General features: G+C 43.2%; 1 protein-coding gene across 1 annotated transcript in view; it reads right to left on the minus strand.

Annotated features, from left to right (window-relative positions):
* Positions 1-962: 962 nt before the first annotated feature.
* LOC124619952 (slit homolog 3 protein) overlaps positions 963-26,818 on the minus strand; it is a 190,364-nt gene continuing 164,508 nt past the window's right edge. Inside the window, exons 6-8 of the mRNA XM_047146614.1 lie at positions 16,026-16,236; positions 1,120-1,412; positions 963-980 (exon numbers count right to left, since the gene is read on the minus strand). Coding sequence (XP_047002570.1) covers positions 963-980; positions 1,120-1,412; positions 16,026-16,236 — 522 coding nt within the window. The remainder of the gene's footprint in view (positions 981-1,119; positions 1,413-16,025; positions 16,237-26,818) is intronic.

Below are 26,818 nucleotides of genomic sequence, written 5' to 3' on the forward strand. Positions count from 1 at the left end.
TATGTGATTGCCTTACCATTTTAAATCATTCACTAATCGAGCAGTCGCTCGGCAACAGCTACAGTCAGCAAATAATGCTGCGAGAATGTAAAAGGTGAACGACCTCTAACGTAACTTGTTTATTGTCGAAGCGCCGTCAGAGATGCTGTGAGTTATTGACTTTGAAAACCGCGGCGCGAAAAACGGACAGAAGAAGAACACTTTTTTACACATTTTTTTTTATGTACGAGATATTCTCGATGAACAGTTACTCATTCTTCTCTTGTCTCCTGTAACGTGTGTCGGACGCGCATGTCTTGCCACCGTATTATTATTGTTAAAAATAATATTGTTTTAGTGTAAAGTAAATGTGTAATACTAAAAGTGCCTAGCAGTAGATTTATTGTACGACGTGTATGTGAAAACGTCAAAGGAATTGTTTTCAATACGAGAAGTGCCAGTCAAAGCGGCATCCATGTTAAATCCTTCATTGCAGTGTAAGTTCGATTTAAATGGAACTGGTGTATGGACTATTTATTTAATATAGAATCTATGTCTCACTGCTTCATGAAGTTATTTAATTTTCTTTATGTTTCTGCCAAATAGAGAGTTCACAGTCACGAATTCTTTCGTCGAAATCGGACGGAAGTTGTATGCGGCGAAATATTTTCTCCGCGCCATATTCTATTGCTAAATGCATGATAAACTACGGTCCCTTAGGAAATTCATGTTGAGCTATCCAAAAATAATTATATTTTGAATAGGCATTTACTCTCTTCCGCAATGCAACTTCAGACTGATCAGACGATCCAACAAGAAACAGCCGCACACTGTCGGCGTTCGCAAATATGTTTCTACCGCTGATTATAGCTATATGTTACAGCACAAAAGTAAACATAATGTTATAATTAGCGGCTACGAACGGGGACATTTATAACTGTATGTTTATGTATACACATTACGTAAACATATTGTTATACATGTTAGCAGTAAAACTGCTGCTGTGAAAGAGAAGTCTCAAAAAGAAAAAGCAACAGGTGAAAACGGGTCGCGAGGAATTGGAGAAATTTCAATCTCAAGGAGGCTATGGCGAAATATTTTACAAGATACGTCACAACAGGTAGGAGCCTGGGTACTCACGGCGTCGTCGCGGTCGAGCGCGTGGTAGGCGACACGGTAGCCGAGCAGGCCCGAGTGCTCGCGGCTCTGCCACGAGACGAGCACGCTGAACGGCTGGATGTCCTGGATGGCCAGCTTGAGCACCAGCGGCGTCGAGCAGAAGCGCGGCGGCTCCAGCTCCATGAAGACGAGCCCGCGCAGCTCGGGCGGCTGCTCGCAGCGCAGCGAGCGCGTCGTCACGCCCACCAGCTTCTGGTGGTCGCGCAGCCACTGCCACATCTCCTGCGACTCGCAGCCGCAGTGCAGAGGGTTCTCTGCGGGCAGACGCGGCGCGGCAACGTGCAGCAGACAGTTTGCAGCAATTCAGTCCTTGCGAAGTTTGTTTCGTTTGGCCTTAAGGGGCTCCGGAAAGGCTCAAAATCATGAAAAGTTCAATTTTTACTTTTTTGCGTTTTCAGAATCTGCAGACTATTACCTTTTAATAGATATATAATTTATTCAATTCCGAAGACTACAACTATTTTTAATTTTTTTTTTTTTTTGAAATGTGTTCTACATGGGCGTGACCCACTGTGGCGCTGTTAAACTGCTGTCAAATGGTGTTATTATTAACGTCCGCGTTCATCAGGTACATTTTAGTGATGTGAGATAAAGTATGTGTTGTGGCTAACCTGTGATGGTTCAATATATATCACTTTTGTGTTCCATGTTTATTTACTCTGTCGTTATCTCGAAAATATTCGTAATTAATTCTGTTTCTTCTGTCTCTGTTTTGTTGAAGTATAATAATGAGTAAAGGTAAAGTTATTAGAAATCCTCTGAAGGCTTTTAAGAAAAGGAGAAGTGTTGGAAAGCCAAACGTATGTGTTATTACTGTAAACAATAAAGATGATAACCAAGTGAATGAACCTAACCTCTCAAGTACACCCGCCCATAGCAGTCAAAGTGGGAAAGAAAATACTTCACACAAGAAGCTTGGTTCAATGAGTGAAAACTATGAATGTTTTATGGGCGAATCGGATGTGAATGAAATATTTGATATGTCGGTTCTCAAAGGAATTTTTTCAAACTGTGTAAGATGTATTCATTGTAGTGAAGTTGGTCTGGAACTCTCCATAATAAAGCACGTAGGACTTGCTAGTGAAATACAACTGAAATGCGGTAAGTGTTCATACATGACCACCTTTTGGAACAGTGTTGCAGTAACTGCAACTGAAGAAAATGGTAGCAAAATCTACGAACACAACAACGAGCGATGCTTGCTTTAGACAAGGAACGCCTTCGGGCTGCAGACAGGGCTGTAAAGAGTCTAGAAATACAAGCAAGAGTAAACAGGAGGACGAACAAGAGGAAGCTGGAGGAGGAGTTTGCAGAGGATGAAGATAATCCATCCTATGGACCTGGACTGCACTAAAAAGTTAATCCAATCTTTGTCGCTCGATTCCCAAAACTTTTATTTTCTCATACTAATTACATGTTTTCTAAGGATCTTCCAAACATATTTGTTTCAAACTTTCAGTAAATGTTACACAGTACCTTCTGCATAATTTAACACAGCCTTTTTCCAAAAACACTGTATATTTTTGAATATATAAATAAAGAATTGCAAAAAAATGTTGTGAATTTTCATTACAATTGAAAAAAATCATCTTTAATAACTGAACTAAAATTTTGTAAAATCCCTGTGTTAAGTTGTAGCCCATACTCCAATAAATAATCTGTAAAAACTTCAACTTCCTACCTCAAATACTTTGTGAGGAAAGATGTAGTTTATAAGCGTTATTTTAACATTGCAAGTATAGGGCGTTCCGGAGCCCCTTAAGAGCTTGTACTCTATGGAGATCATACAGCGTGACACTAATTGAACTATATGAAATAGGATCGTCATAACTTCTGAACGGTTTGCGTTAGGAAGTTCAAACTGCACAGTTGGCCGCGGGGCATGATGCGAATTAGTATGTTCATGTATCGTTTGGCTTAGCGACGAAGCCTGTTTTCATTTGGATGGGTTCGTCAGTAAGCAAAACTGGCGCATTTGGGACCTGAAAATCCAGATTTCGCACCGAGAAGTCTGTTTACCTCCAACGGGCCACTGTGTGGTGTCCAATGTCCAGTCACGGAAGAACGTGAAGGTTTTGGCAGACAATTTGTCCACATCATCCAAAGTGACCTCGATTTCGACAAGATGTGTTTCATGGAAGAGGGAGCTCTATTCCATCGAAGCAGGAGAGTGTTTGATGTCCTGGAGGAGTACTTTGGGGACCGCATTATGGCTCCGCTGGCAGGGCCCTCGATTGTCCGCCATGTTCTTCGGATCTGAAAACATGCGACTCCTTTTTGTGGGGCTATATTAAAGACGAGGTGTACAACAATAACCCCGAAACCATTTCTGACTCAAGACAGCCCTTCAAGAGGTCATCGACAGCATCGATGTTCTGACTCTTCAGTGTGTCATGCAGAATATCACCACTTCTCTGCGCCACATCATCCCCAATGATAGCAGGCACATCGAGCACGACATAACCTAAATTCGAATATTTGTAGTGACGTTTACACGTTGAATAAAGTGTGTGTACGACGTAGTTTGTTAATAATTTACGTTTCTTACTCATATAGTTCAATAATTGCCAACCTGTATCTCTACGCAGGATATATAAATACGTAAATGCATGTTTACAGAAATCAGAGCTCAAGCCGTCAGTTCCTTCCACAACAAATATTTAATAAACAGAATGATAAGTAAACTCGAGATATTGATGTTACCAATTCATACTAGTTCTTAAACTTAATAGTAAGCTATACAGATGAATGAAACTTTGGGCCCGACAGATTTTTTTCCTACACTCTTAAGAAAACTGACAGTCGCTCTATAGAGGCGAGTGTCTTTATAAATCAAAAGAACAGAAGCTGTCAGAGGGAGTAGGTAACCCGTATTCATCAAAGTCGTCAGAAATTCCGATCGCTTATTGCCAAATTTGAAACACGAAAACAAGATGTAGTTTACATAGCTTCTGACTCGAATCACACCCACATGCGGGGTAATCGTAAATATTGTTTGTAATACAAATGTATAGGATAAGGGGGCATGGCGGTGATGGTAAGTTCCCATGGGAGCTAACTGCTGAAATCATCGGTCCCTAGGTTTACACACTACTTAATGTAACACAAAGTAACTTACGCTACGGACAGCACCCGCATCCATGCCCTAGGGAGGACTCGAAACTGACGGGGTGAGCCGCGCGAACCGTGAGAAGGCGCCCCAGACCGCGCGTCTACCCCGCGCGGCACTATGGGACTTAATATCTGAGGTCGTCAGTCCCCTAGAACTTAGAACTACTTAAACCTAACTAACCTAAGGACATCACACACATCCATGCCCGAGGCAGGATTCGAACCTGCGACAGTAGCAGCCGCGTGGTTCCGGACTGAAGCGCCTAGAACCGCTCGGCCAGAGCGGCCGGCAGAAAAAAGAGGCATGTTTAAGGCGGAGTTAAATGACGGTGGATATCGTAGTTTGGACCAAATGCGGCGTATTAAATCTCAACCTTTTACTAATTTCAAGCTGTAATGTAACATAATATTCATCTTTTGTTTGTTGCAAGACATTGCACGCGTCTTGCAGTTGCTATTTTCTATAGTTCTCGACTTCAAGTAAGTAGCCTGCATCGAGAACAGTTCCTGTAGATGGAGCTTCCTTCGCCAGGACATTAACTCCCTGATATACCGTATGCCAGCGTGGAATTGCACCCACATCAAAATTATTGTCTACTCTCTCTGTTTACAGCGAATATATTCGAGCATCACATCCAAAATATAACAGTTTGTTTTTATGTTCCAACTCTGGTGTTGTGTACTTTTCAGAACACACCGGAACCTTGACGACATGTACGTACGCCCTCACATTCCCGAGCAGTCGAACATCGGTCCACTGTCACATCCCAATGCATATCTCACGTTTCGATCAGCCGGAAATACGGAGGTTCACAGTGAAGCCCCTTTCAAACTATGTCCCGTGCCGACAACGCTGTCTCATACGAGTATGCGGCGTCTTTGTGTCCTCCACAGTGATACATATAATCTATCGCTGTTCGGGCCCCTTACATATCCTACCAAGCCTGCTAACAATGCTAAACGAGAACAACACTAACGTGCTCTGGCGATCGTTCTGCCTGTCACGTAGAATTGCATCTCGAATCATTAGCGTATCTGCCGAAGGTGCGTGCTCGTACCAAGTTACAGTGACATCCGACCATATGTCCTTGTTGCTTCACTTTTTTTTTTTTTGGTCAGGAAATGTATAAGGATATTACGTTAATAAAACAAAGAAACACCTAACAACGCTACATAAAATTTAAAAGTGTTATCATACGAAATTCTTGGTCTATGGCTACGTCAGATCACATTACGCCCCAGCGTTTCTATAAGGGATCGTCAACAATTCCTTTTGATACAGTAGACATACTACACAACCTTAAATTCTTAAGAGCATTCACTGAAGTAAACTTTATAATTACACAAACACATCAAAAAAGGTTTTGCATCACCTCGATACCTAGAGTTCTGGAACCAGTACATAAAATTGGTATAGAGATACACATAAACATCATTTCCGCCCTTTTTATTGCTCATGAAAACCACACATTCCAGAATGAGAATTTCACTCTGCAGCGGAGTGTGCGCTGATATGAAACTTCCTGGCAGATTAAAACTGTGTGCCCGACCGAGACTTGAACTCGGGACCTTTGCCTTTCGCGGGCAAGTGCTCTACCAACTGAGCTACCGAAGCACGACTCACGCCCGGTACTCACAGCCTCTGCAGGAGAGCTTCTGTAAAGTTTGGAAGGTAGGAGACGAGGTACTGGCAGAAGTAAAGCTGTGAGTACCGGGCGTGAGTCGTGCTTCGGTAGCTCAGTTGGTAGAGCACTTGCCCGCGAAAGGCAAAGGTCCCGAGTTCGAGTCTCGGTCGGGCACACAGTTTTAATCTGCCAGGAAGTTTCAAAACCACACATTGCATATTGAACCACCATACAGCGAGACCTTCAGAAGTGGTGGTCCAGATTGCTGTACACACCGGTACCTCTAATACCCAATAGCACGTCCTCTTGCATTGATGCACGCCTGTATTCGTCGTGGCACACTATCCACAAATACATCAAGGCACTGTTGGTTCAGATTGTCCCACTCCTCAACGGCGATTCGGCGTTGATCCTTCAGAGTGGTTATTGGGCCACGTCGTCCATAAACAGCCCTTTTCAATCCATCCCAGCCATGTTCTATAGGGTTCATGTCTCGACAACAAGCTGGCCACTCTAGACGAGTGATGTTGTAATCCTGAAGGAAGTCATTCAAAAGACGCACACGATGGGGCCGCGAATTATCGTCAATGGAGACAAATGCACCGCCAATATGCTAACGATATGGTTGCACTATCTGTCGGTGGAAGGCATACCTCGTGGTTTCCTGACTGACGATCATGCTCTGCTACAGCTGATTTCTGTATTCTTCCTAGTCGGCAAAGACTTCTGTGCTCTTTTGGCCGTATATTTACGCTCCTCTTGGTAGTCCCAACATAAACTTTACCACACGTACATGAAATTTTTTGTACACCACATGTCGAAGGAGGAGGGCGTTTGTCCTTCAAAGATCTGAGCACTTGACTGATTTTCTTTGTTGGTCTAAAGACCGGTCTGATGTCATGTTTCTGTAAAATCTTACCGATCTCATCCATTACTTTTTTGAGAAACGGGAGAGAAACTGTATTTTTCCGTCCTTGTGGTTCATCCTTGTCCTTCGGTCTTCTGTTCCTTGATCGCTAAATTCTCTTTGCCTCTTTCCCTGATTAGCCTTTCTCTCGAACGCCTGCTTCAAATGTTTTATTTCAGAGTCCAGATGTTCCAATGTGCATATCCGCTCAGATCTATCGACATGAATTTTAATGACAACTCTCTTTTGTTGTAGATGGTGATTGGAGTTTTTATGCAAATACCAGTCGGTATGTGTTACTTTCCGAAAAACTTTATGTTCCAAACTTCCGTCGAACCGTCTCATAACTAAAACATCCAAGAAAGATATTCTATTATCATTTTCCATTTCCATGGTGAACTGGATTTTTTGAATAATTCTATCTGTTGTTCCTCAGAACTATCCTGAGGTTAAAAAGTTCAAAATTTTGCTTCGATAATCCTCTGTATTCATAACTACAGTAGTATTTCTTGTATCAGCAGGAAGAACCAGTATCTTTTCATCTTCAATTTAAATCTCTGAGAACCTTCCTCTCGCCTTTTGTTAAACTACTTTCCAAAGGTTTACTGTGGCATAAGACCCTGGTGGTTTCGATTCGAATTGCATTTTCAGTTTCCTTGGGGATATTTCGTATATCTGCTTCTATATTCGCAATAATATCTTCGTCTGGTATTCTGTCAGGTGTTATAGCATAGTTTCCTCCTTTTGCAAAGACGGAAATCTCGTCTTGAGCTAACACTCTCTCCGACTTGTTAACAAAAGTATCAGACCACCGTATGGCTTGTAGCTGCTACATTAGTTTGTAGTTTTCTGAACTTTTCTTTTCTCTATTAATAGTAGTTTCCATCATCTCTTCCTTAGATGTAAGGTAATCTATTTTATTCCACAGATCTATCTGCACCCTATTAGCAAGTAAAAATGCAGTTTCAGTAACTTACTCTCAACAGAATCGATCTCTCATCTTGTGTAATATATCCTTTCTCGAAGCAGTGCTCTTTCTGTACTATCATAAATCCGATGCACCCGAGCTGTCCGAAACATCCTCTTCAACTTTAAAAAGTTCGGTATAGAAGACGAGTCTGTACAACGTAACTAGAAGGTTAAAGTACAAATTAAAAGTGATCTCCTCTTATGTAAGAATTTCAGTCGTCTGACTGATTTTGAGAAACCCTGCCCATAGAGTTTTCTGATCATAGAATGAAGGCTTTCACTACCGGATGACATAACTGCTGGTATACCAATACACTCTTCTGTTCCCGACGTTTTGTCCAGGACCGCGCTGGACATCTTCAGAGGCGCCCCTCCACTGAGTCTTGCCGAGTGACTGGTCGCACGTCCGATAACGACACATATACTGTAAGAAAGGGGGCGTGGTCGAAGTAACACGTGATGAGCAGAGATAATCCTTTTCAAAGATAAAACTTAACTATCGATTTTTGGAAACAGAAATTTTATGTACAACGTCAAATTATTATCCACGACTATGCAGAGAAGCCATTGAAATTTTTAAAAGCATCAGGATAATTTTAATAGAAAAGAAGAGGCAATGAAACTTAGCGAAATATGGACAGTAGCTATGCAGAATCGCTAGAAATTTTATCTTTGACAAGATGACAATCGTTAGTTAAGTTTTATCAATGACAAGGATAATCTCTGCTCATGACGTGTTACTTCAACCATGCCCCCTTTCCTACAGTATGTATGTCGCTCTCGGACGTCCGACCAGTCAGTCGGCAAGACTCAGCAGAGGAGCGCTTCTGAAGATGTCCAGTGCAGTCCTGGACGAAACTTCGGGAACAGAAAAGTTTCTTGGGCCACGACCTCACATCCCGAAAGGCTTAAAAGCAATTATGTCATCCGGTCGTGAAAGACTTCTTTCTATAACCTCTGATACAATCAATGTAGTTAAGTCTTTACGGGTTTCATGCTGCATAAGGTTGCAGTGCGAGCGCGACTTTTCGGAACAGCTGTTCTCACTTTCCATCTTCTGACGAAGTGGCGATGTGCTTTTATTTCCACTTTTATTTCAATTACCTAAGAAACGAGGGCTGACAACAGATATAGCTGCTCTTGAACCATTCTGCACTCAGTCCACAATTCACAGTCCTCTAACACTGAACAAAAGCTCAAGTACTTTCTTTGTCAACGTCAAAAAGTAGCCGTCAATAATTGATAAATCAGGTCATTGTCAAAAAGTGAAGAAACTTGGAAGATGTATTAAATTACTTCAGAACAAATGACAATAAATTACTAACAAAAAAATACTGGTGGGCAATATTTATGATTCTACGTAAAGCAAATCATGTTGGTATTTTATTTATGTATACGGGCGGACAATACTGATGGTTGAAACTTCCTGGCAGATTAAAACTGTGCGCCCGACTGAGACTCGAACTCGGGACCTTTGCCTTTCGCGGGAAAGTGCTCTACCAACTGAGCTACCGAAGCACGACTCACGCCCGGTACTCACAGCTTTACTTCTGCTAGTACCTCGTCTCCTACCTTCCAAACTTTACAGAAGCTCTACTGCGAACCTTGCAGAACTAGCACTCCTGAAAGAAAGGATATTGCGGAGACATGGCTCAGCCACAGCCTGGGGGATGTTTCCAGAATGAGATTTTCACTCTGCAGCGGAGTGTGCGCTGATATGAAACTTCCTGGCAGATTAAAACTGTGTGCCAGGAAGTTTCATATCAGCGCACACTCCGCTGCAGAGTGAAAATCTCATTCTGGAATACTGATGGTTACTTTAACTTTATATACAATATTATATTACAGCTAAAATGTAATTACTAGTAATAATGTGACTGATGTCATGACGTAACGGTGACGCTGGTGATATATGAAAATAGTCACGCCCATAACGAACGTGTACTGATGAGTATGATTATGTAACGCTTCAGAACCGCGGGTGGCGACTAAATTCAGCAGGGTGGAGAAAGGGGGAGGGAGAGAAATGGATAATGCTTGGTGGCGCCACTTATTAGTGTTGGGAAGAGGGGTCTATCTCAGGACTGATTTTATTAGTGGGAAGTGGAAACTGACTGAAATTCTGGCAGGAGGAGATAGATAAATCTTTGAAGGTGCATGAAAGAATATAGCAGCGCAGCAGGGTACCTATATTGCTGATTAGTGGTTGCGATTTTGGGTACCGGTATTGGGTTTTGCGATTGATGTATTGCTTCCAAAGAAGGTCTAGTAAGAGAGGATTGCGACGAAAGTGGGTGAGTTGGGGAAGGCAAACGATTTGGGAAGGTGAGACGGAGTGCATCTCTTTTCAGGATCTGAAGGCACTTGTATGTTATACGGGGGAGGGGGGGCAGAGATCCACGCAGCGTTGGAGTTGGTAACGATGGGACGGAATAGGGACTTATAGATAGAGATAATAATAGACGAAGCCTGTTGGTTGCTTTAGACGGTTTCGAACTTCGAATACGATGATAACGAGGTGAGCAATCCATGTTACGAGGGCAGTTCAATAAGTAATGCAGCACATTTTTTTTCTCGGCCAATTTTGGCTGAAAAAACCGGAAATTTCTTGTGGAATATTTTCAAACATTCCCGCTTCGTCTCGTATAGTTTCATTGACTTCTGACAGGTGGCAGCGCTGTACGGAGCTGTTAAAATGGCGTCTGTAACGGATGTGCGTTGCAAACAACGGGCAGTGATCGAGTTTCTTTTGGCGGAAAACCAGGGCATCTCAGATATTCATAGGCGCTTGCAGAATGTCTACGGTGATTTGGCAGTGGACAAAAGCACGGTGAGTCCTTGGGCAAAGCGTGTGTCATCATCGCCGCAAGGTCAAGCAAGACTGTCTGATCTCCCGCGTGCGGGCCGGCCGTGCACAGCTGTGACTCCTGCAATGGCGGAGCGTGAGAACACACTCGTTCGAGATGATCGACGGATCACCATCAAACAACTCAGTGGTCAACTTGACATCTCTGTTGGTAGTGCTGTCACAATTGTTCACCAGTTGGGATATTCAAAGGTTTGTTCCCGCTGGGTCCGTCGTTGTCTAACCGAACACCATAAAGAGCAAAGGAGAACCATCTGTGCGGAATTGCTTGCTCGTCATGTGGCTGAGGGTGACAATTTCTTGTCAAAGATTGTTACAGGCGATGAAACATGGGTTCATCACTTCGAACCTGAAACAAAACGGCAATCAATGGAGTGGCGCCACACCCACTGGCTCTGAGCACTATGGGACTCAATTGCTGAGGTCATTAGTCCCCTAGAACCTAGAACTAGTTAAACCTAACTAACCTAAGGACATCACAAACATCCATGCCCGAGGCAGGATTCGAACCTGCGACCGTAGCGGTCTTGCGGTTCCAGACTGCAGCGCCTTTAACCGCACGGCCACTTCGGCCGGCGCCACACCCACTCCCCTACCAAGAAAAGTTTAAAGCCATACCCTCAGCTGGTAAAGTCATGGTTACAGTCTTCTGGGACGCTGAAGGGGTTGTTCTGTTCGATGTCCTTCCCCATGGTCAAACGATCAACTCTGAAGTGTATTGTGCTACTCTTCAGAAATTGAAGAAACGACTTCAGCGTGTTCGTAGGCACAAAAATCAGAACGAACTTCTCCTTCTTCATGACAACGCTAGACCTCACACAAGTCTTCGCACCCGAGAGGAGCTCACAAAACTTCAGTGGACTGTTCTTCCTCATGCACCCTACAGCCCCGATCTCGCACCGTCGGATTTCCATATGTTTGGCCCAATGAAGGACGCAATCCGTGGGAGGCACTACGCGGATGATGAAGAAGTTATTGATGCAGTACGACGTTGGCTCCGACATCGACCAGTGGAATGGTACCGTGCAGGCATACAGGCCCTCATTTCAAGGTGGCGTAAGACCGTAGCATTGAATGAAGATTACGTTGAAAAATAGTGTTGTGTAGCTAAAAGATTGGGGGATAGCCTGGTGTATTTCAATGCTGAATAAAACAACCTCTGTTTCAGAAAAAAAAAATGTGTTGCATTACTTATTGAACTGCCCTCGTAGTTTTCTGTCGACTGTTAGTCCTAAATTACTTTGTGAGTCAGATGGGTGAGTTAGTTGTAGTTGGAAAGATGGAAATTTGGACGACGCTACCGTCAAGCGGCCGGGGTATCAAGTCCGTCTCATATGCGGTGGATACCGGCAGCGGGCATCTCAGTCTCGAAACGGCCGACCGGCAACAGTTTAACAGCAGGCAAGCTGATGGTTTTCGTAGCTAGGAACTCGCGTCCGTGGTTCACCACGACTCTAGGTGACGTAAGATGATGCTCTTCCTTCTAATTGCTTCGAGGGCAAGTTGCCAAACTGTGCTGAGAGCAAGACCCTTATCTCATTAGCAAGATTTGTCGACTGGCTTCCCGCTTGCCTGGGTTTGCATTATTAAGGACACAGTTGTGATACGAATGTCGACGAACCTCGTTAAGCAAGATAAGGGTTTTGCTGTCAGCGCAGCTTGGCAGACAGCCTTCGAAGCCACAGGACGGGAGGGGCAGCATTCTGCAGCAAGTAGAGCAGCGCCCGAAGACGGGCGCGAGTTGCAAGCTATGCATACAATTAGATGGGCAGGTATTAAACTGAGGTGGGGCGGCCATTGTGAGATTCAAACGCTCGCCTCCGTTACGAACCTCGTATAAGAAGAGTGATTGTGGTACAACGGCAGTTAGCTACAGCGATGAGCAATACGTGTTGCGCAGAAGAAACAATTTGTGCTGTTTCGTGCATGACGATACTGAGGACCTCTTCACGCCCGTTTATGTAGGCTTTGTGACTTTGTGAGTGTTATTGTTTACTCTTAGTTACATTTGTTCAGCGAGTGTTTGGAAATAAAATAATTTCGAATATGTGTAAGCAATGCCGGGTTGTGCTGCTGTTGGCTATAATGCTAACAAAGTTGAAACAAAACGGACTGGAGAAATCTTCTCTCGCAATGCAAGTTTGCAAAGATTCGGGTTCTCGAAATTAAGTACAAAAGATGTTGTTAGTGTTGAAAATGCTGTAATACGCTCTCGTCATTTCTAAGAACCTGATTTTCCTTGTAATTTGCTAAACTTCCTAAATTTAAAACCGAAGGAGTGCTTAAGACTGATGCTTTTCCATCATGCAATTTGGCGTATAGTAGCGTGAGTGATACCTCAGCGCATACCATGGAAGAATGGATGGAAGAGGGCATGTCCTTCCCTAGTCCCCACCCCCTCCATTCGAGCGCGATATTTTTGAAAAGCAATTTCATTTTTTTAGTATTATTTGAGAAAAAGAAGACACCGTTGAATGAATATATCCAATATTAAGTAATTGCACATGCTGAAAGTTACTGCACAACAATATTAAATGCTTTACGGGATTTACTAGCATTCCAGCAAATCAAATACTTGTATTATTCAATACAAAGATAATATTCCAATTGTAATGAAAGATTTCAAGGCAATTCATCAATACTATCTGTTGTTAAAGGCAAATGAACGATGGTAAGAAACTATTTAATACAAAATTTATTCCAATTTTGACAGCACAACAAACGTATTTCGATCGCTGTATGATGAACTTCGTAAGACTATTTTACTGTATGCTCTTGACAACATATTTCATTATTGTTTCTGACTATTTGGCAAATTACATTTTTATTCCTAGTTTTCATAATTTCTCGTTTGCATATTCAATACATTTTTAATGTTTGAAAAATAAACTAAATAATATCGTGCATTTAATATGCTATTTGTTTACATTATCAATAAAAAACAAACAGAATTTAGTTTGAAAACTAGACAGTTCGATCTGCTGGTTCAAGGGCATTTGAAACGACAGTGTCAATCTATCAGCTTAGCTATTTTAAACTTACGACGGATACAAAATGAAAATTACTTTACATAGATCTTATTTTCACATTTAACCTTTTCCAACATTCACATTTGAAAAGAAAAACAACTACAAATATAAACTATGTTACGCGATTTTTGAGGTTCTTGCTTCTTTCGATTTCATAGTTGTTTGAGGTCCTTTAATTCACCAGTACGTGTTTAAAAGCTGGGAAAATTACACAATGTAGCAGAAAGTATGTAACTGTAGCAGAATACCGATATAAGTATATTATTTCACAAGGAGCAAAAATTAATCTGCAAATAAACGCGTAAATACGCGACTCACTTGTTGTAGCGCCGTTCCCGAGGGAAAGTTCTTCCTCAGTGATGTCACAGTGTCAGTCGATAGGAACTCAAACCGCTTATTCACCAACCTCACTGTTTCTACGAATCCTGATTAGCCGGAAGATAGAAATAGAGAATAAGGCTGGAAAAAAACCGACCGGTAAAAACCGATACCGGTATTTTAGTTCCGAATATCCGGTATTTTTCGGTATTGGTTCGGTCTTTGTTATGACAGACTTTAATCGTTTTTTTTACTAATAAACTTTTTTTTACCAATAACCGACTTGCCTTAGCAGCAGTGCAAAGATTCTTGGTTTTTAAAGAAAACTTTGTTAAACCAGTTATGTTCATTTTTTAAAGTTTGCACTGATTTGAAATATTGGATTGTTGTAGAAACTGGGAAAATTAATCAGCACTACTTTTTTAACAATGGCAACAGTTAGAAACTAGCAACAAACACATGACATAAGAATCGCTAAAGTCTTGCGGGAACTTTGACGTACTTGTGCACTTGCATTGTCCACCTTGGTGTATATGGTAGTTTCTCGGTGTAGTCTTCGAACTTAAGTTGTATTGGACAATGGAACCATCCCTAGTTGGAGTTATTTTACGAAGAGCAGTGGCAATGAAATATTGCGCTCAATTGCTTTAAAATACTAAAAACGGCAGAAGGCACAATAAATTTGCAACACCATCTAGACATCATCTACAATGTTTCTCGGAAGACAGGGTAAATTTAATGGATATACCTATAACTTTAATGTCGTGCTGTAAACTTAGGATAATAACTGAACCATTTATTTTGTGTTTGCTTCAGAGTGAAAAACTGATAGCATCCAAAGGTGACAATGCAGGAAAGTTATCAACCTGCCATATTTCGCTCTCGATGTCGCAGCGTCCGTCTCCTTCACCTTCGTAGTTCTTGCTGGAGAAATTGAGACCAATTTCTGCTGTAAACTCAACCCCATATTGATCACATCCATTAGAATTTTTCCATCATTGTTCGAAGTCTACGTTTATTAGTAGAAATAATAGCAACAAAGCAACCGAAATTTGGATGTTTTGGAAATGTTTATTTCTGAGCAGTTTAAACTGCCTAGTTAAACTGGAGATGAAAGGAACCCTTTTAACAGGAAACCAATTGTTTCAGCGGTAACCGCCATCTCCAAGGGACAGTAGCCATTCCAAAACGTCGTACTCACACTGCGACCTTATGCAGCAAAAAAAAGAACTAAAATTTTCTTAGGTTAACTTAGCGGTCGTCTTCATAGGCCATATAGAGGATGAGTTAAAATGGACTTTACAATTTTTGAATGATACAGAAATGCATTGGCGTAGCTTACAGAATTGGTAGGTGTGTCATTTTGTAGCAGACAACCTCAAGTTTCAATCACACAGTGCATCAGTACCCCATTCCGTCGGTAGATGTGTCATTTTGGAGGAACAACCTCAAGTTTGATTCAGATCAGTACCCCACTGCCCAACCAGGAGCGCCAGCGTAGGGCACCGTTTGCTCGCGTGGTCACCTCGCTCTCCGGATTTGATACCAGTGGATTTATTTCTGTGGGCTCTCAATAAAGACCTTGTGTATGGTCCTCTCCTAGCAAACAATTTAGCCGACCTGAAAAATCGGATCTAAGGTGCCATTGGGCAAGTTACGCCAGGTTTTCTACGAGTGTGGGAAGAAATTGATTACCGGTGGGATGTTTGCCGCACCACAAATGGTAGTCACATCGAACCGGAGTTACACTTGACAATTTTATGTGAAATTTGATACTGTGTGCTGCAAAATGGCATGTCTACCGATTCTGTATGTTATCTCAATAAAGTTCTGCATCATTCCAAAGTCGTAAAGTCATTTTTAATCCACTCTGTACCGTGGATGTACTGTAAAACATAAGGCCTTCTGGTTGGATGTAAAAGAGTTCTTAATGGCTACAGTGTTGACAGGATAACCAAATAAATAATGAGAGATAAAGACTAAGTTTCTTGAAGTGCCAGAACGTTATCGAGCAAAGCAGCAAGAGCAAGATACGGGCGTACCTTCGGTCCTGAGGCTGCGTATCTGCGTCTCGAGCGGGCGGAAGGCGCTGAGCGGCAGGTTCTCCAGGTAGTTGCGGCTCAGGTCGAGCAGGCGCAGCTTCTTGAGCGGCCGGAAGGCGTCGCTGGCCACGGCCGAGATCCAGTTGCCGTATAGGTGCAGCTCCGCCAGGTTGGCAAGGTGCCGGAACGTGTGCTTGCCCACGCGCGTCACCTGACACAGAAGCATCGTGACGTGTGTGTGTGTGTGTGTGTGTGTGTGTGTGAGTGTGTGAGTGACTCGTAATGCTGAGGCCGTGCTGGTGCTTAGAGGAATTACCTTCTGCACAGAGAAGGAAATAGGTTGTCATGGTATCGTGACCAATACAGGAGCTTATTTAACGAATTATCAGGGGCTTTCTATTCAAGTAAGCAGCGTATAAAATAAAATAAGGAACAAATACAAAAATGCAAACCGAGCGAGGTGGCGCAGTGGTTAGACACTGGACTCGCATTCGGGAGGACGACGGTTAAATCCCGCGTCCGGCAATCCTGATTTAGGTTTTCCGTGATTTCCCTAAATCACTCCAGGCAAATGCCGGGATGGTTCCTCTGAAAGGGCACGACCGACTTCCTTCCCCATCCTTCCCTAATCCGATGAGACCGATGACCACGCTGTCTGGTCTCCTTCCCCAAACACCAACCAACCAAAAATGCAATAGGTGAAACTATATGTTTCCAGAGACTTTTTCAAGTCTCAAACATGTATGATATGTAGACTAAAGCGAGGAATGAAAATTTGTACCAAGGCCAGGATTCGAACCCAGATCTGCTGCTGACTAGGCAGATGTGCAAACCACTGCGACAGCATGGCGCAGTGGCTTTGCACAACTGCACAGACAACCCTATCACGCCTCCCTCCTCAGTCCAGTTTCCCAGTAAGGCCTCAGCCCACTTGGTATTCCCTATCAGCTTGAACGGCATTGGAAAGGATCTCCAACTCTACTGGAATGGCACCTTAGTATCGAATGTAGTGGGGGATCCTCCCTGAATCCCAGGCACAAGTGCTGTAATCATATGAAACTATACGGTTCCAGACACCTTTCAAAGTCTCAAACATCTATGCAGAAGTATAGTTTGTTTTGATTAAAGCACGTTTCCCTGCGTTGGAGGCAGGATACCCCTTTTGATCGATGGTGAGGTGCTTTTAATACATGTGTGAATTCCCTTTACGTGGTTAAGCCAAGTAATAGGCATATTTATGAGGTCGGGAATGCTCAGTAGCAGCAAGGCTACATGTACATTTGAATAGCGTTCATTGCATCGCAATATTCCCATTACATCCCGAGATATTGAGAGGCGAAGACATGTGTAATCACACCTCCATACCTATTAAGAGGGACACTTACTCGTCAATCACATCGCGATTACGGGCAGCATGGGGTTCACGCCTGAGCCTCAGGACGTGCGCTAGCAGCGCATGTCGGGTGTTTCAAGCGTCAAATTCGCGTCTCAATATCTCGGGATGTAACGGGAATATTGCGATGCAATCAACGCCATTGTGTATGTGCTTTGTCATGCTATGGATTGCTGAAGAAAAACTATAGGAGGTCCATTTAAAAAAACATAAGTTTGTGTTAAAAAACACATATGCTTTCGTTTTAGAATGTTTCCAAATATGTACATTCATGGGCCCCAGCCCCACATTGATCCCGGTGAAAGTCGTTTTCCAATAGCTGTTGTTGTTCCAGAGATATTTTGGGTGGACAAGATAGCTGGGACACCCTGTATAATTTGAACGATTTTGTCTCTGTGTGAGAGAAAAGCACCTGAGGCATGCAGAGAAAGCTGTCGAAGTCTATGGTAAACAATCTGACTAAAATCTGTAACCTAATGCTGCTGTGCGTTCCCCATCGACACCACTGCCGAGTTGCAGAGACTGGACAGCTTCGAGTATTTAAGGCAAGTTAATTACGCTGACGCTAGGATGTAGCACATGGTCGACGTCGTCCACAATGTTGTACGCAAAGCTTCTCTCTTCTCCACATCCACAAAATGACACTGTGATCGAAATTCAATTCCGGACACATGCATATCTCGGCTACAGCTGCAGCTGTCACCTACCCGCAGCCTCGTGTCCAGTGTTCGGCGACCACGCCCCTCATTGTTCATGTTCATCTGAAGATGGGCTTATGATCGCCCGAAACCGGCCGTGATCGAACCAATAAAGCTATTTCAAACTGAAGCTATTTGTTATGGTTTATTATCTGACTCCAGGATGCTCTATTTCAGATGTCCTGTTAACCAAATTTTACGTCCGACGCAATATCAACTACGACCCGCATCTAATTTTCCATTGGTTCAATAGTGTCTAATGCCAATCAGATGCGTATTCAGTACCATTATGTTCCTCTATGACTCAGGTAAGTCAGTATATACGTTATAAACACAACACATATGATCACTCCACCAGTTATTAGATCAAATGTGTTTTAGTCCGCTTTGAGGTTTATGTAACAGCCTCCCCACTAATTTGATATCCCGTGGGAGTCATTATAAAACCGTAGTTATATTTTTCACTTTATTTGTTTCAATTTTTTCAGTCTTTTTGTGATGTTATGTTTTGAATACGTGGATTCAAATCGTTTTGTAAATTAATACCATTAACCTGAATTTTACTAGCATCCTCAGTGTACTTGTGTATTTAGTCTTGTGTGAATGGATGTTTCATCTCAGTAGAGAAAATGATATCTATGTAAAAATTTAGCGATGGCGAGGGAGACAATTGATAAGTCACAACTGAGACAGATAATAAGTGACCCAGCAGCGTTAAGATGTCGTGATAAGTTGAATTATTGATAGAGAAGGCATTTATATTTAGTAAATACAGGTGTTTCTGAATAGGTTCGGTCGGAAGGTGATTTAAAAATGGTTAAAATGGCTCTAAGCACTATGGGTTGGTTCAAATGACTCTGAGCACTATGGGACTCAACTGCTGTGGTTATCAGTCCCCTAGAACTTAGAACTACTTAAATCTAACTAACCTAAGGACATCACACACATCCATGCCCGAGGCAGGATTTGAACCTGCGACCGTAGCAGTCGCACGGCTCCGGACTGCGCGCCTAGAACCGCGGGACCACCGCGGCCGGCAGCACTGTGGGACTTAACATCTGAGGTCATTAGTCCCGTAGGCATAGAACTACTTAAACCTAACGACATCACATACATGCCCAAGGTAGGATTCGAACCTGCGACCGTAGCAGCATCGCGGTTCCGGATTGAAGAGCCTAGAACCGCTCGGCCACAGCGGCCGGCTCGGAAGATGAAGTTTGGAAGATGGTAATGTATATATGAGAGGAATAACAGTTGAAAGCGAATCAGTGGAAATGTTACTTCGATCTGTTGCGAGCGCGGTAGGAAACTGTTGCTTAATAGTGTTGAAAGAAGAAAAGATTTGAGAGAAAACCGAGGTAGAAATTTTGAGACGGGGAATGCCATTGTTGTGAGAACACGTGAATCGAACTTCGAATATTCTAGAAGGCTGTTGCACTATTGTTGCTGCAATTTGCTATATCTTCAAAGGAAGATTTTGTTTTGGATCGACCCAGACGAAGAAGTGCAAGTTTACAAGACATCGACAGAAAAAGGAGAGATTCAACCAAGCATAGCTTGGAAGATCATCGCTGAAGACGATGAAAGTGAGAAAAGACACTGAAAATATGTAGAACTTCTACAATTAACAGCAATCAGATTATGATGGCGCTCTTATTTCGTGACATATTCCAAGCTTTCAACCAAACTAATTTCCCTGGTTTTTAAGACGAACTAGAGACTGTGAACTTCATTGCTTACGAGCGGAATTCGAATGATCGAGTTCCGTACACCGAAGTGTGCTTTGCTTTTTTCACAACTGAGCTTTAAACTATGTGAGAGGCAAGTCATCTTGGCGATTAATTCTGAGGAGATTAATTAACTGACGATTTGCTGTCCAAAAGCACAGTTGAACAGTTCTCGTCATTAGAGGTGAAAATCTGTGTTCGAAACATTAACCAGACTTATCCTATGCTGCAACTTTTTGTAGCAGTTCAAAGCATTTATTTATAATGTGTTTTGCTAGCAAACAATGCACCGGGACAGCCTCAATATTTAATTTCTCCTCTTTGGCGATATTCAAGAAGAGTAGAGTGTCGTCTCCATAGAATCATGCTACAATCATCACGAGGTAGGCTATACATGTGATTCAGTGTTCAAAAATCCTCCGTCATTTGTGTTACTTTGTCGTACAAAACAAACCCCCAGCTGAGCATCATATTATAGTGCGCTACATATAAAGAACAATACCAATAATGCTTAAGATGATTACGAACATAATATTAAATTTATGTCGGTCTCAGAGAACTTTGCAGAAGATATAAAGTAGCAGTAATGTGATAACATCGTTGTTTATGAACGTCATACTACCACTTTCCTTGATAACTCCACACTATAATATACCTAAGTGTTTTTCGAAGTCTTATATACAAGACTGAAGGCGTTATTTATTTACTTAAACTTTCAACACAGAGACTGTAGGGAAACATAAAGGTAGATCGCATCTAACCGATAGTGACTTCAAATTGAGGTTTCATACCGAAGTGTTATTATTATTCTTTGCATTAAAGTACTAATTTGTTCTATAAATCATTTAACTCCCGTTATGGTTCACAACGCTCTGCGTTACTCACCCATACAATAATTAAGATCTGGTCAATATGACAGATGTCAACTTTTACTTCATTGATCTGTTCACAGAAGTCTGCAAAGTTTTTCTCTTCACTTACTCTGTGCATGGTCATTCAGGAAAACGAGAAAGTTGTCGACACATCTACTTTTAGTAAAGTACCCTTAATTGACAGCAGTTGATACTACAGCAGTACCTATAATAGTTTGTCATTTTTGTCTGTATATGCGTTTCATTTTGTTCATTATTTTGTATGTGTGACTGTGGGTGTCTCTCTGTGTCGTACTAATTATTTCCGTAGGGTGAAAAGACAAAAGTTAGCTCTCAAGTATTACCAAAAGTGAATTAGTACAGATTGGAAGCTTTCTGCATTAAGTTAAATCTTAGAAAAAGGGTGAGGCATCTCAGGTTACATTTAGTCAATAAACTATTGCTGTGTCCACGTTTTATACGCAATCATTACGTATTTACGACAGTATAGTATACTCTACCTATCAGAGTTTAGATGTGCCGCGTAGGGAGGATTGGTATTTACTTTGCTCATACATGTTAATTATCATAGAACACGTCAAGCATAGTCGACAGGGAGTAAGTTGATCCCTGACAGCTCGCAGCGCTGTTGCCAGATTTCAACTACGAAGCGCTAACGGCTTCAGGCGCAAACAGTAGTCGTCTAAAACGCTGTAACAACACCGAGGCGTTGCCATAGAGAGGCTTAGAAAACTGCGTGACGTTACTAGCTGAAATAGGCCCGCCAAAGCTGCCGCGCTCAGACGCGGCATGTGTCAGGGATCGACTTACGCAGACACGACTATCATTACAAGATCACCTATCAGGTTTGATTCCACGTAGAAACAGATGTGCCAGCGACTATATTTACTTCAAGTAGAAAACTGTATAGCAGTTAGTCGTAAATATTTGAAATCCAGATTTCGGCCACTGTGTGGCCATAGTCAGGCTAAAAGGCATATAACTAACCAGTTACTATAAGTTAACATGCATAGCTTATTGTATGTACAGCTGTATAAGTTTAAAACGTGAATCAGTGATAAAATGTATACGAGTAAATGTAGCTTAAAACATTAAAATACACTCCTGGAAATTGAAATAAGAACACCGTGAATTCATTGTCCCAGGAAGGGGAAACTTTATTGACACATTCCTGGGGTCAGATACATCACATGATCACACTGACAGAACCACAAGCACATAGACACAGGCAACAGAGCATGCACAATGTCGGCACTAGTACAGTGTATATCCACCTTTCGCAGCAATGCAGGCTGCTATTCTCCCATGGAGACGATCGTAGAGATGCTGGATGTAGTCCTATGGAACGGCTTGCCATGCCATTTCCACCTGGCGCCTCACTTGGACCAGCGTTCGTGCTGGACGTGCAGACCGCGTGAGACGACGCTTCATCCAGTCCCAAACATGCTCAATGGGGGACAGATCCGGAGATCTTGCTGGCCAGGGTAGTTGACTTACACCTTCTAGAGCACGTTGGGTGGCACGGGATACATGCGGACGTCCATTGTCCTGTTGGAACAGCAAGTTCCCTTGCCGGTCTAGGAATGGTAGAACGATGGGTTCGATGAATGTCTGGATGTACCGTGCACTATTCAGTGTCCCCTCGACGATCACCAGTGGTGTACGGCCAGTGTAGGAGATCGCTCCCCACACCATGATGCCGGGTGTTGGCCCTGTGTGCCTCGGTCGTATGCAGTCCTGATTGTGGCGCTCACCTGCACGGCGCCAAACACGCATACGACCATCATTGGCACCAAGGCTGAAGCGACTCTCATCGCTGAAGACGACACGTCTCCATTCGTCCCTCCATTCACGCCTGTCGCGACACCACTGGAGGCGGGCTGCACGATGTTGGGGCGTGAGCGGAAGACGGCCTAACGGTGTGCCGGACCGTAGCCCAGCTTCATGGAGACGGTTGCGAATGGTCCTCGCCGATACCCCAGGAGCAACAGTGTCCCTAATTTGCTGGGAAGTGGCGGTGCGGTCCCCTACGGCACTGCGTAGGATCCTACGGTCTTGGCGTGCATCCGTGCGTCGCTGCGGTCCGGCCCCTGGTCGACGGACACGTGCACCTTCCGCCGACCACTGGCGACAACATCGATGTACTGTGGAGACCTCACGCCCCACGTGTTGAGCAATTCGGCGGTACGTCCACCCGGCCTCCCGCATGCCCACTATACGCCCTCGCTCAAAGTCCGTCAACTGCACATGCGGTTCACGTCCACGCTGTCGCGGCATGCTACCAGTGTTAAAGACTGCGATGGAGCTCCGTATGCCACGGCAAACTGGCTGACACTGACGGCGGCGGTGCACAAATGCTGCGCAGCTAGCGCCATTCGACGGCCAACACCGCGGTTCCTGGTGTGTCCGCTGTGCCGTGCGTGTGATCATTGCTTGTACAGCCCTCTCGCAGTGTCCGGAGCAAGTATGGTGGGTCTGACACACCGGTGTCAATGTGTTCTTTTTTCCATTTCCAGGAGTGTAGTTTATTCAGGGTGAGTCACCTAACGTTACCGCTGGATATATTTCGTAAACCACATCAAATACTGACGAACCTATTCCACAGACCGAACGTGAGAAGAGGGGCTAGTGTAATTGGTTAATACAAACCGTACAAAAATGCACGGAAGTATGTTTTTTAACACAAAACCTATGTTTTTTTAAATGGAACCCCGTTAGTTTTGTTAGCACATCTGAACATATAAACAAATACGTAATCAGTGCCGTTTGTTGCATTGTAAAATGTTAATTACATCCGGAGATATTGTAACCTAAAGTTGACGCTTGACTACCACTCCTCCGCAGTTCGATCGTGTGTATCGGAGAGCACCGAATTACGTAGGGATCCAAAGGGAACGGTGATGGACCTTAGGTACAGAAGAGACTGGAACAGCACATTACGTCCACATGATAACACCTTTTTATTGGTCTTTTTCACTGACGCACATGTACATTACCATGAGGGGTGAGGTACACGTACACACATGGTTTCCATTATCAATTACGGAGTGGAATAGAGTGTGTCCCGACATGTCAGGCCAATAGATGTTCAATGTGGTGGCCAGCATTTGCTGCACACAATTGCAATCTCTGGTGTAATGAATGTCGTACACGCCGCAGTACGTCTGGTGTAATGTCGCTGCAGGCTGCCACAATACGTTGTTTCATATCCTCTGGGGTTGTAGACACATCACGGTACATAATCTCCTTTAACGTACCCCACAGAAAGAAGTCCAGAGGTGTAAGATCAGGAGAACGGGCTGGCCAATTTATGCGTCCTCCACGTCCTATGAAACGCATAAATTGGCCAGCCCGTTCTCCTGATCTTACACCTCTGGACTTCTTTCTGTGGGGTACGTTAAAGGAGAATGTGTACCGTGATGTGCCTACGACCCCAGAGGATATGAAACAACGTATTGTGGCAGCCTGCGGCGACATTACACCAGACGTACTGCGGCGTGTACGACATTCATTACGCCAGAGATTGCAGTTGTGTGCAGCAAATGCTGGCCACCACATGTCGGGACACACCCCATTCCACGCCGTAATTGAAAACGGAAACCACGTGTGTACATGTACCTCACCCCTCATGGTAATGCGCATGTGCGTCAGTGAAAAAGACCAATAAAAAGGTGTTATCATGTGGACGTAATGTGCTGTTCCAGTCTCTTCTGTACCTAAGGACCATTACCGTTCCTTTTGGATCCCTACGTAATTCGGTGCTCTCCGATACACACGATCAAACAGCGGAGGAGTGGTACTCAAGCGTCAACTTTAGGTTACAATATCTCCGGATGTAATTAACATTTTACAATGCAACAAACGGCACTGATTACGTATTTGTTTATATGTTCAGATGTGCTAGCAAAACTAACGGGGTTCCATTTAAAAAAACGTAGGTTTGTATTAAAAACATACTTCCGTGCATTTTTGTACGGTTTGTATTAACCAATTACAATAGCCCCTCTCCTCACGTTCGGTCTGTGGAATCGGTTCGTCAGTATTTGATGTGGTTTACGAAATATATCCAGCGGTAACGTTAGATGACTCACCCTGCATATATACGTAGTGCCTACTGGACGATACACGTCAAGGGTTGAGGTCACACTTAGACCACACTTTACAGTTACAGCGCAGCACTGATGCATGTTACATGCGCAAATCGCCCATTTGTTTATTAAAAGCTTTACTTCAGAATGTATGTGGGCTGCAATGTAAGCCGGTAGAGTATTATCCGGTCAGTAACGGACGAGTTGTGTCCTGCATCCTGACATCACGACCATCTGTTGCAGCTGCGCGTGTGAAAGCAGTGGAGTAGCGCTGGCAGGACACTTACATTATACGAAACTAAAAATATTAATAACTAATAAAGGAATAACCTGAGGAACGTCGTATTTGATGTACATCCTTCTGCTGTGAAAACAAACAATATGTCAAAGTCTGATACCAAAAATAGTTGTATTTTGGAAGTTAGTAAAATTCCAAAAAAAGAAAACGTAATTTTCCGACAGTCAAGAATTCTAAGTAAATATGTGTATTGTGTGTTAGGGTGCGTGTGAATGAGAATGCGTGCGTGAGAGATGTGGCACATTCGGCATTATTAAAAATCATTCATGTAATTCTCTACAGGAACTGGCAAGTGTTCCAACTCCGTAATGTGGGAACGAATCCACTAGTGGTTCCCCTACTAGTGAATGTCAGATGTCCAAGTATGTATGCTTATGTTTAAGACAGCCAGAACATTCGCGACTACATAATAAATTTCCAGATGTAGAGTAAAGCTTATAGTTCATTTTGTTTTGTTTATTTAATTAGAGAGATTTGTGTTACTTAATTTGATGACGTCAATGAGCCTAGGGAAGTGGTTGGTGCTTGCTAGATTTTGGCGCGAGCCGCGCCCTAAAAGTGAGTTCTCATTGGTCGTAAGTGATGACAGCCAATGAGAAGCGAGACGGTTGGCAGCCTAGTGACGAGATATAGTTTTGACTGTGGGAGAGTGAGAGGGAGTCGCGAGCTAGCTTTGATTGGAGACGGTTATGCTGGATGTGACTTTTCGCATTATGTGTAAGATGAAGTCTTGGGATGACTTCCGCGTTATGGTCCAGTGCTAATGGTATCTGGTAGCGACCAGAAACTGTCTATGAAAACGTTAGAGTGTTGTGATATTCGTTCCGACGAAAATCGCGAGTGAACTTTGAATTATATAGCGTGGCGGTACTGAGTATATTCTTACTGAGTATTTCATGGCGAGCATAAACTTTTACTAAAGACAACCACTGAATATCGTGTGCAGAAGTAATTGGCCGATCATTGACTGTGTTACAAGTAATTGGTTTCGGAATTTGGGAAGGTAAAAGTTCTGGCTGTTTTAGGTATGGTGATAACTGTGAGCAGAAACTTTATTAATTTTCGTAAATGTGGGCTGATAATCTTGCTTAACGGCAAAAAAAACCTATTGAAAGTTTAAATTTGAGCTTCATGTTTAAAGTACGAGTGACATCCCCTTTCCGAATCATTTCTTTAAAGTACATATACAATTTTCAGCAAATTTTACTTATAGCGGCCTCCGGCGTGTAGCTATGAGGTTACAGTTTCCTCAACACTGCTTTTCTGTGATCTCGTAAGTAGTTGCAGTCAGGAGTTTACGTGCGAGGATCTACCGCTGTAAAGATGTAGGTGAACAAAAATTATAAAAGAAATTGCATTGCAGCAGCAACGTATAATCCGTCGCAATTGGAGCATCGCACGCCAGCACGTAAAAGACCGTCGCAGTGGGTGACGTCGTCCATAAAGAACCCTTTCCAATCTATCCCAGGCATTTTCGATTCTGTTCATATCTGGACACCATCCTGGCCACTTTAGTCGAGTGATGTCGTTATCCTGAAGGAAGTCATTCACAAGATGTGCACGATGAGGGTGAGAATTGTCGTTCATGAAGACGAATGCCTCGCCAATATGCTGCCGGTGGCACTATCTGTCGGAGGATTGCGTTCACGTATTGTGCAGCCTTTACGGCGCATTGCATGAAGACCAACGGCGTACGACGGCCACACATAATGACATC

The sequence above is a fragment of the Schistocerca americana genome, chromosome 6 (genome assembly GCF_021461395.2).
Source record: "Schistocerca americana isolate TAMUIC-IGC-003095 chromosome 6, iqSchAmer2.1, whole genome shotgun sequence".
Taxonomy (NCBI): Eukaryota; Metazoa; Arthropoda; class Insecta; order Orthoptera; family Acrididae; genus Schistocerca; species Schistocerca americana.